The sequence below is a fragment of the Cryptomeria japonica genome, chromosome 1 (genome assembly GCF_030272615.1).
Source record: "Cryptomeria japonica chromosome 1, Sugi_1.0, whole genome shotgun sequence".
In the NCBI taxonomy this organism is placed as follows: domain Eukaryota; kingdom Viridiplantae; phylum Streptophyta; class Pinopsida; order Cupressales; family Cupressaceae; genus Cryptomeria; species Cryptomeria japonica.
In genome coordinates, this window is record NC_081405.1 from 108,391,221 (window position 1) to 108,407,039 (window position 15,819).

General features: G+C 36.7%; 1 protein-coding gene across 1 annotated transcript; it reads left to right on the forward strand.

Moving 5' to 3' along the window:
- Positions 1–878: 878 nt before the first annotated feature.
- On the forward strand, positions 879–15,371 carry LOC131026803 (germin-like protein subfamily 1 member 1). Its single transcript, XM_057956780.2, has 2 exons — positions 879–1,122; positions 14,761–15,371. The coding sequence occupies exons 1-2, from the start codon at positions 879–881 to the stop codon at positions 15,369–15,371; spliced, it is 855 nt and encodes a 284-aa protein (XP_057812763.2).
- Positions 15,372–15,819: the final 448 nt, after the last annotated feature.

A 15,819-nucleotide genomic window follows, 5' to 3' on the forward strand; every position in this document is an offset into this window, starting at 1 on the left:
ATGTCTAAAAGTTTCATTTGATATTTTTAACATCTTTCCCTAGGTGACCCCAAGAGCAACTCGGCTAGAGTTGATAAGATGAAAAGTTAGTACAAATTGCAGAGGTGAATGTAAATGAAAGTCCCAAGCTTTTGGGAAGTTGTAATAGGTTAGTAAAGGTATTATTGTGCAGGAGGAAGCATCAAGAGTTCCATTTGAATGTCCAAAGACAAGGTTTACTTGTTGCTGCCAGTCAAGTGCCTAGAAGCCCTTGAAATTCTCATTTTGGGGTTTTTGTATGCAAAGGAGGGTTGGAAGATTAAAACCATAGAAATAATTTGGGGTTGAGTGAATATATGAAGAAAATCCATTTTAGTCTGGGGGTCCTTTGGATCTTTTTAACCCAAGACCTCAAAAACTGGTTCTAGGAGGCCTTATTGGGCTCTTTCCCTTGCAGCCTTTTCTAGACCAATTTTTGAAATCGGTAAGAAACCTTTGGACAGAAAACCACAAATGGACCTTGAAACCATCTAAAAACATGAGAGAAGAACCCTCTACATCTTTGCAACATCTCAAGACCATTCGAGGGTAGTTTGATGAGTTTGAGCCAAGAAGCCATCATTGAGCATATGAGAAACATAGCAAATTGGTAGGGTTCCTAGCAAAGACACTTGAAGTAAACACCTTGGAGTGAGTAAGAAAAAGCCCTATAAGAGAATGAGAAGGACTTGATGGTCTAGGAAGCCACTAGGCTTGGTGAGTTGGTGAAATTGAGCAACACCAACTTGGAGAAGTGTTGAGCAGGCTAGGTGAACCCTATCAAATTGGTATCAGAGCCTAAAAGATTTGGGCTAGTAAGGTTGATGTCCTTGTTGTCAGGATTTTCAGTTGGAGACAGCATGGTGACCAATTCTGAATTGGCAAGGAAAGTGGAAGATCGGGAGGAAAAGATTAGGCTCCTGAAGGAAAATTTGGAAAGATTGGAGAGTAAGCTTGGTGATATTGAGACCAAGGCAGAAGAAGTGTATGTACAATTGGAAGGAGTAGAAGGAAAGGGTAAAGAAGTGGCAGAGATAGAAAAGAAACCTGAACCTGATCCTATCTTAAAGAAAGAACCTTTGTTGAAGGCATTGAAGGCCTTGAGTGGCAAGTCACTAGAAGGATTGTCATTGTTCACTGGCAAGATGGAGGTGGAAGTGGTCCTAGAATGGATAGAAGGTATGGAGGACCACTTTGAGTGTGAATACATAACTAAAGCCCAAATATTTAGGGTAGCCAAGTCCATGATGAGGGGCGCTGCTCTCACATGGTGGCAGTTTGTACAAGATGAGAGGAAGAAAATGGGCAAAGCACCCATCTCTTCTTGGAAAGGGATGTTAGTTAAAATCAAAGAAGTCTATCTCCCTAATGACTATGAAGTGCAAATTCATAGGAAGAGGCTAAAATTAAGGCAGGAAGATCTTGATGTTAGTAGCTACACCAAAGAGTTTCACAAACTTAGCCATAGACCTCATGTAGTTGAGGAAGAAAGTCTCAAGGTTGCTAGGTATCTCAATGGACTACGGTGGAACATCTAAGAATAAATTAGTTTGATGAGTCCAAAATAGTCCATCAAACCTTTCAAATTTCCCTTAAGGTGGAGGAGAAACTAAAAAGAAGACATGAGTCAGGCATCAATAGGGGTAGGGGTAGAGGAAAGGATAATAGAGGCCATAGGGGAGGCTTTGGAGGAAGGAGTTCTGAACAAAGAACACATGGAGAGTCTAAACTCACACAACAACAAGAGAGTGGCACTAGTAGAGGGGGATACAATAGAGGAAGGGGATCAAGCAATGGTTCTAGAGGAAGATCCAGTGGCCAAGGTAGAGGTTCCTCATACATTGCAACAATGAAGTGTTACCATTGTAACCAACTTGGTCATCCAGCTTATAGGTGTCCAGAGAAGTCACAATGTGGTGAGAGAAGAGTGAGTTATCTTTAGGAAGAGTCTTCAAGCAGAAAGACATCAAAAGTTGCCTTAGAGTCAAAGGTAGGTGACAACTTGATGATAAGAAGAACCTTGATCAAGGAACTGGTCAGTGAAGAACCAAGCCAAAGAAGGTCCTTGTTAAGAATCAAATGCAAAATAATGGACAAGGTATGCAAAGTAATCATTGATTTAGGATCCACATGCAACATAGTGTTAGAAGAGGGATTCCTCACAAAAATCCTTACAGAGTCACTTGGTTGAGCAAAGGCCAACATATTTTGGTTAATGAGTAAGCATAGGTGGATTTCACCATTGGAAGGTATAAGGACAATGTACTATGTGATGTCCTACCCATGGATGCATGCCATCTTCTATTAGGAAGACCATGGCAATTTGATAGACAAGCTATCCATGATGGAGCCAAGAATGCATACTCATTTAAGAAAGATGGAGTCACATTCAAGATTCAGTCTATCCTTGAGGAAGGTGAAAAAAGGGCAGTAGGTCCTAATGTCCTTTTGGTGAGTGAAAAGAAGTTCTTGAAGACACTTGAGGAAGGTGAAGGTGTAGGGTTTGCAATAGTGATGAAGCCTAAAGAGGAAGACAAGAAAGAGAAGCAAGTTCTACCAAATGAAGTGCAAGATTTGTTGAAGAAATTCAAAGGTATAGTAAGTGAAGGACAACCAGCCACCTTACCTCCAAAATGCATCAAATAGACTTCATTCCCAGAGCATCCTTGCCTAATAAAGTAGCCTACAAAATGACTCCTCAATAAAACGTTGAAATTGCCAAGCAAATCCAAGAGCTCTTAGACCAAGGCCTAATTAGGAAGAGTATTAACCCTTGTGCTGTCCCTACCATGTTGGCACCAAAAAAAGGTGGTAGTTGGAGGTTGTGTACTGATTCTAGAGCCATAAATAGGATAACCATGAGATATAGGTTCCCTATTCCTAGAATAGAAGACCTAAAGGATTTTTTAGGGGAAGCCAAGTACTTTACCAAGATTGACCTTAAGAGTGGCTATCATCAAATTATAATTAAGGAGGGTGATGAATGGAAGACTGCATTTAAGACTACTGAAGGTGTAGCGTCCTAAAATTGTGACACTTGCAATTTTGACTGCATTTGGGTCTTCACAATGGCGACGCAACGTTGAACCTGAATGGAGACCCCGAAACCTGCTTGTGACACCAAAAACTGCATTTTTCTGCACCTTGGCATGATCCCTCCTTGCACCCTGCTATCCCGGGAGGTGTGACCATGGCGCCCAGCACCCTGGTCCTTCAGGACCATGGCGCCCAGCGCCCTAGTCCCTGGCCCTATTTTGGGCCCGGTCTCCTTTTGGGCATCGGGTCTTGAAGTTTGCAAATTGGAAAATAATGCTTCTAGGTCGGCCTAGGGTCGGAAAAATCAGTCTCTCAGCCCTAATTGACAAGTATATAAACTAATTTTCCTCTCCTAGAAAGAGAGGAAGGAAATAAGCAAGGGCAAGAGGTGGAAGCGATATTCAAACATTCAAACATTCAAGCATTCAAGCATTCCTTCAAGCAATTGAGCATTCTTAGTCTCCATTCAAGGCTAAGTGTTGCATTCAAGACAAGGATTCAACCATTGAAGAGGAGACCACTTACAACACATTACATACAACATACATTACACCTTTGCATGTAAGAATACGAACATTCTTACAGCAAGGTATCAGTACTTGTTTACATTACAGACATTTACATTTACAGCATTCTCATTTCTTGGTTAATTCCAAAACTGGGGTTTGACCTAAAGGCAAACCCCTAATCCCTAACCCCCCAATCATCCTCTCTTTTCTGTGTGTAGGTTGCAGGTACGTGGCTGTAATTGAAGATCTGGAATCCTTGTGCAGAGACGAGCAGATCCCCCTTCGTTTCGTGGATTTTTCGGAGGACCGTGTGCACGCCGGGCGCCATCGTCCCGTCAACTTTTGCTCAAATTTGCAGAACAGCACCATCTCGACATTGTACTGCTAATTCCAGGTCTGTAGCTTCATCCCGTATCCCTATCTCTGTTTATAAGTGAATCTTTCTTACTTTACATGCATTCCTAGTTCAATCATTCTATCTACATTCTTTACAAAAGAGGGTGTCCTTGATGTCTTAACCCTTGAAACTCATTTAGAATCCAATCCTACATTGTGTGGGATTGGATCTTGTGGGTTTCAACCCCTCTTTTGAATGTAAAGTCTCTCCTAAGTGAAAACCATCAACCCTAGTGACCTTCCTTCTCTCTCCTTGGAGTTGGGGAGGGGAGAACAACTAGGGTTCGATTTTTCCGCTTTACAGAAGGTCTTTATGAGTGGCTTGTAATGCTATTTAGCTTCTCCAATGCTCCAAGCACCTTCATGAGACTCATGAATGAGGTGATGAAGGACTTCATAGGTAAATTTGTGGTAGTATATCTTGATGATATTCTCATTTTCAGTAAGGATAGAGCATCACATATTAGTCATTTACAAGATGTATTACAAAGATTATATGATGAAAAGATAACCATGAATTTGGAGAAATGTGAGTTTGTTAAGCAGGAGTTGGTTTAACTTGGTTTTGTGTTATCTCAAGGAAACCTCAAGATGGATCCCAGCAAAGTTGAAGCCATTGTAAATTGGCCTACTCCTAGATCAGCAATAGAGGTGAGAAGCTTCCATGGACTAGCGCAGTACTACAAGAAGTTCATTAGGCAATTTAGTGCTATATGTGCCCCAATGCTAGAAACCATTAGAGGTGGTATGAAGACCAAGTTTCAGTGGAATGAAGCAGCAAAAAAAGGTTTTGAAACCTTGAAGGAGAAGATAGCTACTCAACCAGTGCTAGTGTTGCCAAGTTTTGAGAAACTTTTCATTGTGGAGTGTGATGCAAGCAATATTGCAGTAGGTGTTGTCCTAAGTCAAGAACGAAGACCAGTAGCCTTCCATAGTGAGAAGATAAGTGATGCCAAGAGGAAATACTCCTCTTATGACCTTGAGTTGTATGCTTTAGTGCAAGCATTGAGAAAATGGAGACACTATCTCTTACCCAAAGAATCTGTGGTGTATACAGATAACCAAGCATTGAGTTTTCTGAATTCCCAAGACAAACTCAGTCACAAACACATGAAATGGGTGGAGTATATGCAAGCATATACATTCACCATTAAGCACAAGAAAAGGTAGCAAAATTAGGTAGTTGATGCACTAAGTAGGAGGCTCTTGACAGTCCAAGAAATCCAGTTGAGAAGAATAGGTGTGGATAGTTTTAAAGATTTGTATGCAGAGGATGAAGAATTCTCAAGTGCCTACCAAGTATTCAAGGAGTATCAAAATCATTTCCATAGTGAATACTCAGACATCACTTTACAAAACGGGCTATTGTCCAAAGGTGACAACTTTGTGTGCCTAAAGGCTCAATGAGGGAAAATCATATACAAGAAAAACACAATGGCAGCCTTAGTGGTCATTTTGGAGTCAATAAGACTCAAGAGTTGGTTAAGAGATTCTATTATTGGCCAAGGATGAATCAAGATATCAAAAGGTATGTAGAGACTTGCATAGTTTGCCAAAAAGCTAAGGGTACTTCAACAAATGTTGGTTTGTATCAACCTCTTCCCATACCAAGTAGACCTTGGGAATGCATTAGCATGGATTTTTTGGTAGGTTTACCAAAGACAAAACAAGGATATGACAACATTTATGTCATTGTGGACAGATTTAGCAAAATGGCTCACTTTGTGCCTTGTAAGACCACTCATGATGCATGCCACATAGCTCAGTTGTTCTTTAAGGAAATAGTAAGGATACATGGTTTACCATTGAGTATACTTTGAGATATAGACTCCAAATTTATGAGTCATTTTTGGAAAACATTATGGCAAAAGCTTGGCACAAATCTTTCTTTTGGACCAGCCTACCATCCTAAAATAGATGGCCAGACCGAGGTGGTGAATAGAAGTTTGGGAAACTTATTGAGGTTCCTTACCAAGGAGTATGGGAAGACATGGGATCAAGTACTTGCTCAATCTGAATATGCATACAATGACACCATAAATAGGACTACCGGCAAAAGCCCTTTTGAAGTAGTCTATGGTGTGCACCCAAGAGGCCTTTTTGAGTTGAGGGATTTAGGAAGTGTAGCAATCAGAAGTGGATATGTAGAGGACTTTGTTCAATCCATGAAGGAGGTCCATGAAATAGTTAGGCAAGCTTTGACGGAGAACACCAGCAAAATCAAACAAAAAGTTGATGAAAAGAGGAGAAATCTACAATTTCAAGTGGGAGATCTTGTGATGGTGCACTTTAACAAAGCAAGGCTACAGAAAGGAGTACCAAATAAGCTACAAATGAGAAGGATATGTCCATGTGCCATTCTATCCAAGTATGGTAAAAATGAATACAAGGTGGATCTACCTAGTGACATAGGCTTGTCACCGATTTTTAACATAGCAGACTTGGTTGCATACAAGGGGCCAATCCAAGGAGAAGAATGTAACCACTCAGAGGTTTTAGATGATACACATAACCTTCAGTTACCAGCCAAGACTAATCTTAAGGCCGAGAAGGTGTTAAGTTTAAGAATTGCCAAGAAGACTAGGCATCAAGCCTATTGGGAGCACCTCATTAAATGGTAGGGTATGGATGACACTGAGGCTACATGGGGGATGGATTCAAATTTTTAGAAGCTTGGTATTAATCCAACACCGATTCCTCAAGAGGCGACATGATCTCTTTTTGTTAGGGAGAATGGTGCAGGAGCACCTAGGTCCTAGCTTTCTTATTTTGAAAATTTTCGCTTGTAATGACCCTAGCCAAGTCAGTGGTGAATAATAAATCTAGGAGGGTCCAAGAGTGATTATTTAGTGTCAATTTATGCCTAGGTTGAGTTCATTTTACTTAGGTTTGCATTTTTGTGTAAATAGTGTGTTTGAGTAGGTTTTTGGCCTTTTTGTTGGTCAAAGGTGTGAAAAGTTGGTAAAAGCATTTGAGAGGGATAAATAGGTTTTAGGAATGTTTTAAATGCCATATGTGATTATTTATAACAGGTCTCATGAGTTGGAGAGGCCAAAAGTGGAAAAAACACAAAGTTGCAAAAAGTTGTCATGACAATTTTTGTCCTGAAATTGGTCCAACATTGAAGATAGGGCTCTCTCAATGCCATGGAAGGATTCCAAATGTGGTAACTATATAAAAAACCTCTCTTACACATTTACCAAGGTTAGTGTACTTGGATTTTGGAAGCAATAAGCAAAATACAAGATTTTGGACTGCACTTTTCATTGGTTTTGTCAATTTTTGCATTCTTTGAAGGTGTAATGGACTGAATCCATGAATCCAATGATGGATTGAGGTTTATTAGTGTGTTTCAGGATATTCTGTTCATTTTCAAGATTTTTATTTATCTTTAACTACTGTTTAGGTGATTTCATTCACAAGTAGCCAGTTTTGGCTTGTAATTAGCAGTTTTCGCTAAAATGGGTGCCCCATAAAATCCCACTGTGTGTTCATCATGGAATTTTGGGACATGGTAGGAAACCAATTTTAAAATTTAAATATAAAAGGAGAATTTCTGAAAGTGTCATTTGAAATTTTTAACATCTTGCCCTAGGCGAGCCCAGGAGCAACTTGGCTAGAGTTGGTAAGATGAAAAGTTAGTACAAATTGCAGAGGTGAATGTAAATGAAAGTCCCAATATTTTGGGAAGTTGTAATAGGTTAGTAAAGGTATTCTTGTGCAGGAGGAAGCCTCAGGAGTTCCATTTGAATGTCCAAAGAGATGATTTACTTGCTGCTGCCAGTCAAGTGCCTAGAAGCCCTTGAAATTCTCATTTTGGGGTTTTTGTATGAAAAGAAGGGTTGGAAGCTTAAAACCACTAAAATAGTTTGGGGTTGAGTGAATATTTGAATAAAATCCATTTTATTTTTGGGGTCCTTTGGATCTTTTTAACCCAAGACCTCAAAAACCGGTTCTAGGAGGCCTAATTGGGCTCTTTCCCTTGTAGCCTTTTCTAGACCAATTTTTGAAATCGGTAAGAAACCTTTGGATAGAAAACCACAAATGGACCTTGAAACCATCTAAAAAAATGAGAGAAGAACCCTCTACACCTCTGCAACATCTCAAGACCATTAGAGGGCAACTTGATGATTTTGAGCCAAGAAGCCATCATTGAGCATATGAGAAACATAGCAAAGTGGTAGGTTTCCTAGCAAAGATACTTGAAGTAAGCATCTTGGAGTGAGTAATAAAAATCCCTAGAAGAGAATGAGAAGGAATTGATGGTCTAGGAAGCCACTAGGCCTGGTGAGTTGGTGAAATTGAGCAACACCAACTTGGAGAAGTGTTGAGCAGGCTAGGTGAACCCTATCACCATGACATTCCAAGGATAAAAAAATGAGAATCTTAGGAGTAATAAGTTGTTGTATTTAAATGATTGGTTGTATATCAAATGGAGATAGGTGGAATTCAATTTTAAGAAGATGACATTGTTTCCATTAGAAGGCGGAGGGGTCCCATCAATCCCAAAAAACTCAAATGCATTTTTTGAATAGGTTATTTTCTTTAAGTCCATTAATAGTTCCTAGCAGGTTGCCATTTTGTTTTACTAATTGATTCCACCAAATAGAGGAGTAAGGAAAACTTATCACATGACTAAAAGACTGATCAAGCTAAAATTATTTTTGTTCAAGTAGACTACCAAGATTTCCAAATAGAATTAAAGGGAGCAAACCCTTGAGTTTTTAAGTATTGAGATAAAATAATCTTGTCTTTCCAGTTGATAGTACCCCAAGAGTGCCCGACAAAGGCATTTTTGAGGAGCATCTCTCTCTAAGGATCTAATAATCCATTTAGTTATTAATAATATACCTTAAGTATATGGATCTATGGTTCCTAACTTTCCCTTGTCCTTTGGTTGTATACACATTTTCCAAGAAGTAGTAGACATAGGCCCATTTTTTCCCCATTTTTCCTAGAATTCTTTTTATAACCTGAGTTAGTTGATTGTAGTAATTTTTGGAAGGCAACCGACATATTTGGAACTAGGCATAGTAATCCTTCCTTTGAGAATACTCCATGTTTGAAAATAGACATTAATTTTTATGCTATGCAAACCATACCTCCTTTATCTTATTGCTCTACATCACTGTATCATGATGAGCATGATTGGGAGGTGAAAGATTAGTTGTAGACTACCTCATATGTGTTGTACCTATTTGTTTTTTTATGTTTTTTATTGCATGTAATATGATTCCACATGATGTGTTGTTTGGTGTGCCTTTTGTTTGTTAGTCTCTCTTTGGATGAACCTTGAGGCTCTATTGGCACAAGGAGATCAACCCTATTGTAGTATTCTTCTATTTGTATCTTGATTCTTCATTCTTCACTTTGTCATATACATGTCATATTGTAAATGTGATTTTCTTGTAAATATGATTTTGTGTTGTCTTTTGGCAAAAATGCAAAACATTAAGGATTTACATCTCTTTCATTTTGACCCAAAAGTCCTTTGTTCTTTCTTATGTGCTCTTTCTTCTTTGCACTCATAGTTCCACTATATTTATGGTATGAGGTTAATGCAAAAAAATCATATTAATATACATTATTTATCTTATGTGCATATTGATCCCAAACCTTTGAACCCCTTACGTGGTCTTTTTTGTATGTGATATTGCCTTGACTTTTCTATGTATGTGATATTGTTCTTGTCTTTAAATGTATACTACCTTAAAAAAAATTCTCTCAGTTGGCATACACAATTACTTTAAGGTGGGGGCATACATTCCTCTATATAGTTCACTTTTATGCACAAACCACAAGATTGGTTGTACACTTTGACAACACGCCATGATCTTGTTTGTGCTACTACAGTGCCTTTTTACAACATCCTACCAAAAATACATAGCAAATAGAGAATTTTTCTTAGCCTTGTAATCAACACTGTAATGAAGCTCACCTAGCATAACACAACTTGCTAGCCCTTGTGATATATTCTTTGTTCATGATCCATCTAGAATAACACAACTTGCTAGCCTTGTGACTCCTTGGGGACATGGCTCCTAGTAATTATTTGAGGATATTACTAGTCCTATAGGTCATGCTTTGTGTGTTTTTTACATGACTCCTAGTAAATATCTGAGGATCTTATTAGTCCTAGATGTCATTCCTTGTCTTTTTGATATGGCTCCTACTAAGTTTTTATGGATCCTACTAGCTTGAGATGCTATACGTTATGTTTTTGGATGATCCATGTGTGTTACCAATGTTGATAATATTGCCCACTTTATATTTTCCTTTTGTCTTGATATTGTAGATTGATAAGATTCTAAGTCTTGTGTTCTATACATTTCCAAGCTTGATTATTTCTTTTCTCTTTGATGCCTTGATGAATAATCTTTTGCTTCTCCATACTTTACCATGAGTATAAGCATAAGTACTCCTACTAAAATGGGGGCTAAATGTAATGTTGTAGATTATATCCCTTTCCTATTTGACACTTTGTTTGGACCCACTTTGGTTGTCATGCCTAATGTATACCTAATTATTGCTTGATTGTGGTTAGCTTCAAGGCCATTTCCATAAAGTTGGTGCATTACCCTCTTCATAATATTTTTCATGGCCGGAATTACAAGGACTAGGGTGCCCATGACCCATGTCCAAGAATTTTGGCCCCAAGTTTTGAAATATGAATGTCAACTATGCAAGTAGCAATTTTTTTCCCTTGCATGTTATCCTTCCCTAAAAATTAAATTTAAAAAGGTGTAAGTTGCATCCAAATACAACTCCCTCTCTCGTTTTAAACTATCGTAATCTAACCTACACAATTCAATCACATCCTATGAGGACAAGCGAATTGAGCACATATTTGCAATCAAGGAGAAAAATATTCAAGCATACATATTTGTTACAACAAATATGGTCAATCACAATGTATTTCTCCATTAAAACTGTGCATTAACATATTTTAAGAAGAAACAAGTCTTGTGTTAGACTTCATGCCAATGATCTCATATTTGAGGTAATATTTATGAATTTCAGCATTTCCATTATTGTTTAGCCATTGCCCTCCCTCAGACAAGCTCTCTTTTACGTCACCATTAGTTGTTATAGAGGTGGAAATACCAACCTTGGGTTTTTAGGCAAGCACCTATATACGACAACCCTTCTTCCCTTTTTTTGTGTTTGCAATTTTAGATTTGATAAAGAAAGTGTTACAAGAGCATAGAGAAAATTTCTACAAGTTGTGATGACATTTGAATAGGTAAAAAGACTTAGACTAGTGCACTCAGTACATGTGTAACTATTTTTGCTATATTTTTAGGAGACAGACCCATAAGACGTCCTAATTGCATTTTTTTGTCCTTTATCTCAAGTTAGAAACCCTCAAAATGGGTGTGTAACACACTAGTCCAGTACTTTCATCCTTAGTTTGCAAATATAGGTTTCTTTATGTGTCTTGTTTCTATATCTAGCTTACTATGTTTTCTTTCTATTTTATAATTTATTGTTATTTATGAGAATGATCATTTTCCTATGATTAAACCTAGATAACACATATATTCATCTCAATTCCATTTCAATCCCCAAGAGGAACAAAGATCCCAAGCATTCAACTCTCCTATTAGGACTGTAGCCGAAGCTATTTATGTTCCCAATGGTTGTGTGTGGAGATTTGAGATCTTAATTTACATTCATAAGCTAAGACCATGTTTCCACCCATAACTCCTAATGAACAAACGACTCTTATTTCAAACTAATACAATCCTAGTTGAGATACCCACTAAGACTAGTCAACAAAGGTACCCCAAAACACACAATAAATTGTATTGAAATAACAATATACAAAATTCTTAGGAAAAAATAACAAATTAAAAGACAAACAAATCTCTTTTTTTTTTGTTTTGGACTTACAACCCAAACTAAATTATATCTGTTCACAAAATATTTGCAATACTTTTGGATAGCAACAAAAGATTCGATTACTAATACTCATTATATGATGTATGACACAACCATTTATTTTGATTAGGTTAACCAAGAGAGGCCCAAACCATTACATAGCCACTAAACCAAAGAAACCCAAGGTTTCACAAGGTGTGAGAACCCCAAACCGAAGTGCTATCTGCCAAAAAAGAACAAAACCCAACAGACATCCAAAACCAAACATCACAAAATCCGAAAACGAAACTAGACTAGACTAGAGAAATAGAAAAAAAAACCAATAGACATATCCCACCGAAGACATTGACTGATGATTTATGTGGTGGGCGGCTTCTAAATTTTCCAATGCTTATTCACTGCTTTTAAAAAAAAAATAACCTCTTTTTCAAACCTTTACTTGATGAAATAATAAAAGACTCCAGAATAGCTTTCATCCTAGACACCGATAGCTCCAAACCAGTAACGAGAAATGAATCCAACCATTTGTTCTTTCACTTTTACTATCTACTAGATTCTCCTCAAATTGAAAATGCACCCTTCATCCTTCACTGAACCCTTGCTGAAGTCTCACGTATCCTCGTTAGTGCCTCTTTTGAAAATAATGACGTTGTAGAACTTCTCTTATCATATCCCTTGCATTCATCCTACCTTCCTTGACTTTAATAATATGTTATGAACATTGAAATATTGACTTCTTTTCTTTATTTTTAATCCCACTTTTTTCTTTCTCTTCGATATCTACAATGTTAGTCTTCTATCTTCTCAACCAGTTAGCCATTCATGCACGATGACAAAAATTAGTTTCCATGAAGATTCATGTCTTTCCTAATAACACACAAGGAAATACTAATAAAGCTTATGATAGACTCCACTTCAACACCACCATTTCGCTCTCCTCATTTAATAAAGAATCCCAAATTAGCTGATTGGTAAAAGACTATAAATATAACGTTATTAGATCGCCAACATGTGGGTGCTATGAATAATACGTAAATTGGTAAGAATCCTTAATTAGTAGATTGGTAATCACTTAGTGAGGAGACTATAAATATGATGTTATTAAATCGCCAACATACTCCCATGATCTCATCGACCAACCATTATCTTGTTTTCCTTTTGTGTAGTCTTCCACACATTTATGGTTGCCATTAAATCTACAACTCTTAGAAACAAGATATTATTTAGAATTATTTTAATATAAAATAAGAGTTGAAAGATTTTATTCTTATCATCCTTCTTAATTGTTCTATCATAAACTACAAGAGTGCTTTGATCAGTTGTCTATGATAACTAATTTATATATTTTTTTCAAGAGTCAACATGTTGATGCTCCAATAATCATAGTCATTTTTATTAAAATTAAGAATGGTTAGATAATTATTATTCAACAAATTGTGTAGTAGATCTCTAACGAAAGACATACAACTCTGAAAAATCAAGACAACAAATTTAGCTTCTTGCACCTTCACATTCTCAAATTCTCTCAAAGATTTAAAACTTGACCATTATCTTATTATTCTTCTTATAGAGTATTCTACACATCTATGATTATCTTTGAATCTACAATTCTTATTAAAAAATTATTATTTAGAGTTGTTTGAATATAAAATAAGAGTTGAGAGCTTTTGTTCTTATCATCCTTCTTAGTTGCTCTATCATAAAATGCAAGATTGCCTTGATTAGTCGTCTAAGATAACTAATTTATTTACTTTTTCAACTATCATTTTTTCATCAAAATGATCAATAATCATAGTCATTTCTATTAAATATAAGAATGGTTAGAGAATTATTATTCAACATTATTTAATAGATCTTTAAAGAAAAACACGACTTTGAAAAATCAAGACAACAACTTTAGTTTCTTGTATCTTGAAATTCTAAAATTATCTTTTGAAGATTTAAAACTTGACCATTATATTGTTAATCTTCTTGTAGAGTCTTCCACAAGTGTATGGTTATCTTGGAATCTACAATTCTTGTAAACAAGCTATTATTTAGAGTCGTTTGAACATAAAATAAGAGGAGAGATTTTGTTCTTATCATCCTTCTTAGTTGTTCTATCATAAATGACAAGAGTGCTTTGATCAGTTGTCTAAAATAACTAATTTATATATTCTATTAAATAACTTTTTTGTCAAAAGAGTCATCATCTTGATATTTCAATAATCATAACCATTTCTATTAAATTTAAGAATGGATAGAATTATTATTCAACATTGTATAATAGATCTGTTAAAAACATACAACTCTGAAAAATCAAGGCAACAACTTTATCTTATACTAGATAAATATTTAAGCCTATTTTTAAAAAAAAATTATATTCTTTAAAAACAGAAAAAAACAATTGCCTACACCATATATTATTCCATATAACAAATTAAGTTACAGCTGAAACTCCAATGCTATACACAGACCAAAACTTGGCCAATAAAATTCTACAATCAACTCTCCAAAATTGCAGACCTTCACAATCCTTAATTGTCATGATCCAAATAGCAGCAAGGAACAGTTTCAATCCCGCAAGAGAAAAGCAAAAAGAAATCCATTTATAATATAATATGAAAGAAACTATTTGAAGGCCTTCCAGATGAATGACAAAAAGAAAAACAATCACGTTTACTAGATAAAATCCTCAAAATGCGGGTCTCACACCAAATCAAGTTTTAAACTGTTGTCAGATCGTTCAAATTTAGAAACAAAATCTTCTATAAAAAGGTTGGCCATAATTTCCAACGAGTGATGCAGATTCACTTATCCAACATACATATACACAAACCCAGAAAGGTGGTCAATACTGTTCCAATTTACTCTCTGCTTCTTCCATATTCCAAAAGCTCAATGGCATACTTCTGGGTTTCTCTAATATTGCTCTTACTAGTGCCCACAATCAGTGCAGATCCAGATGAATTGCAGGATTTCTGTGTAGCTGATACTTCCTCTTCAACAGTTTTCATTAATGGACTGCCTTGTATTAATCCCAGCAACGCTTCTGCAAACCACTTTACTACATCCATTTTGAACACACCGGGAAACACATCAAGCAGTCCATTCGGAGCAAGTGTGATTGCCACTACAACAGATGTTCTCCCTGGCATAAACACATTAGGGTTAATAATGGCACGCGTAGATCTTGCAGTGGAAGCAGTTCTTCCACTTCACTATCACCCACGAGCCTCTGAATTATACTTCGTTCTGCAGGGAAATCTGAGAGTTGGGTTTGTGGACACAAGCAACAAGCTTTTCTCCTCAGACATCAAAACAGGAGATGTTTTTTTGTTCCCCAAGGGCCTCATACACTTTGTTCAGAACATAGGAAACGACCCTGTCTCTGTCATAGCAGCTCTTGACAGTCAAGCTCCCGGTACCTCTATCATTCCCTTGGCCACTTTTGCTTCCAATCCAGCAATTCCCAACACTGTTTTGGCCAAGACATTCCAGATTAACGATACGGAAGTGGACACAATCAGAAAGAAGCTCGGTGGCAGCTAGGTCTTTGATTTTCTATTATGAGATTCTTTCTGCATTCTTCACGAGAATAATCTGCCTCTTTTTCTTATATTGGTTCAAATGTTTCGTAGTTATCAATAAATTACTCGGAGGCAGCAGATTAATGTTAAGATTTCCGAATTCAATTGTATAATTACTTTTTCATGGATCACATTCAATAATCCATTATGAGAATTATAATGATCTGTAAAGAGCAGTTGAAGTGGTAGGATGATAAATGAGTAATTGTTCCTTAATATCTGTTAATCTCACAATAATTTTTTTTTTTAATCTTCTAATTTTTCCAAGTTTTTTTTGGGTAAAGCACGATATTAATTATGAAAAAAATATATAGTACATTAAGAGAGAGCATGGCTCAATTTGTGTCCAAACCCTACAGTAATTCTATACAAAATGTAAAGACAGAGAGCATTGCTTGATTTGCCTACCC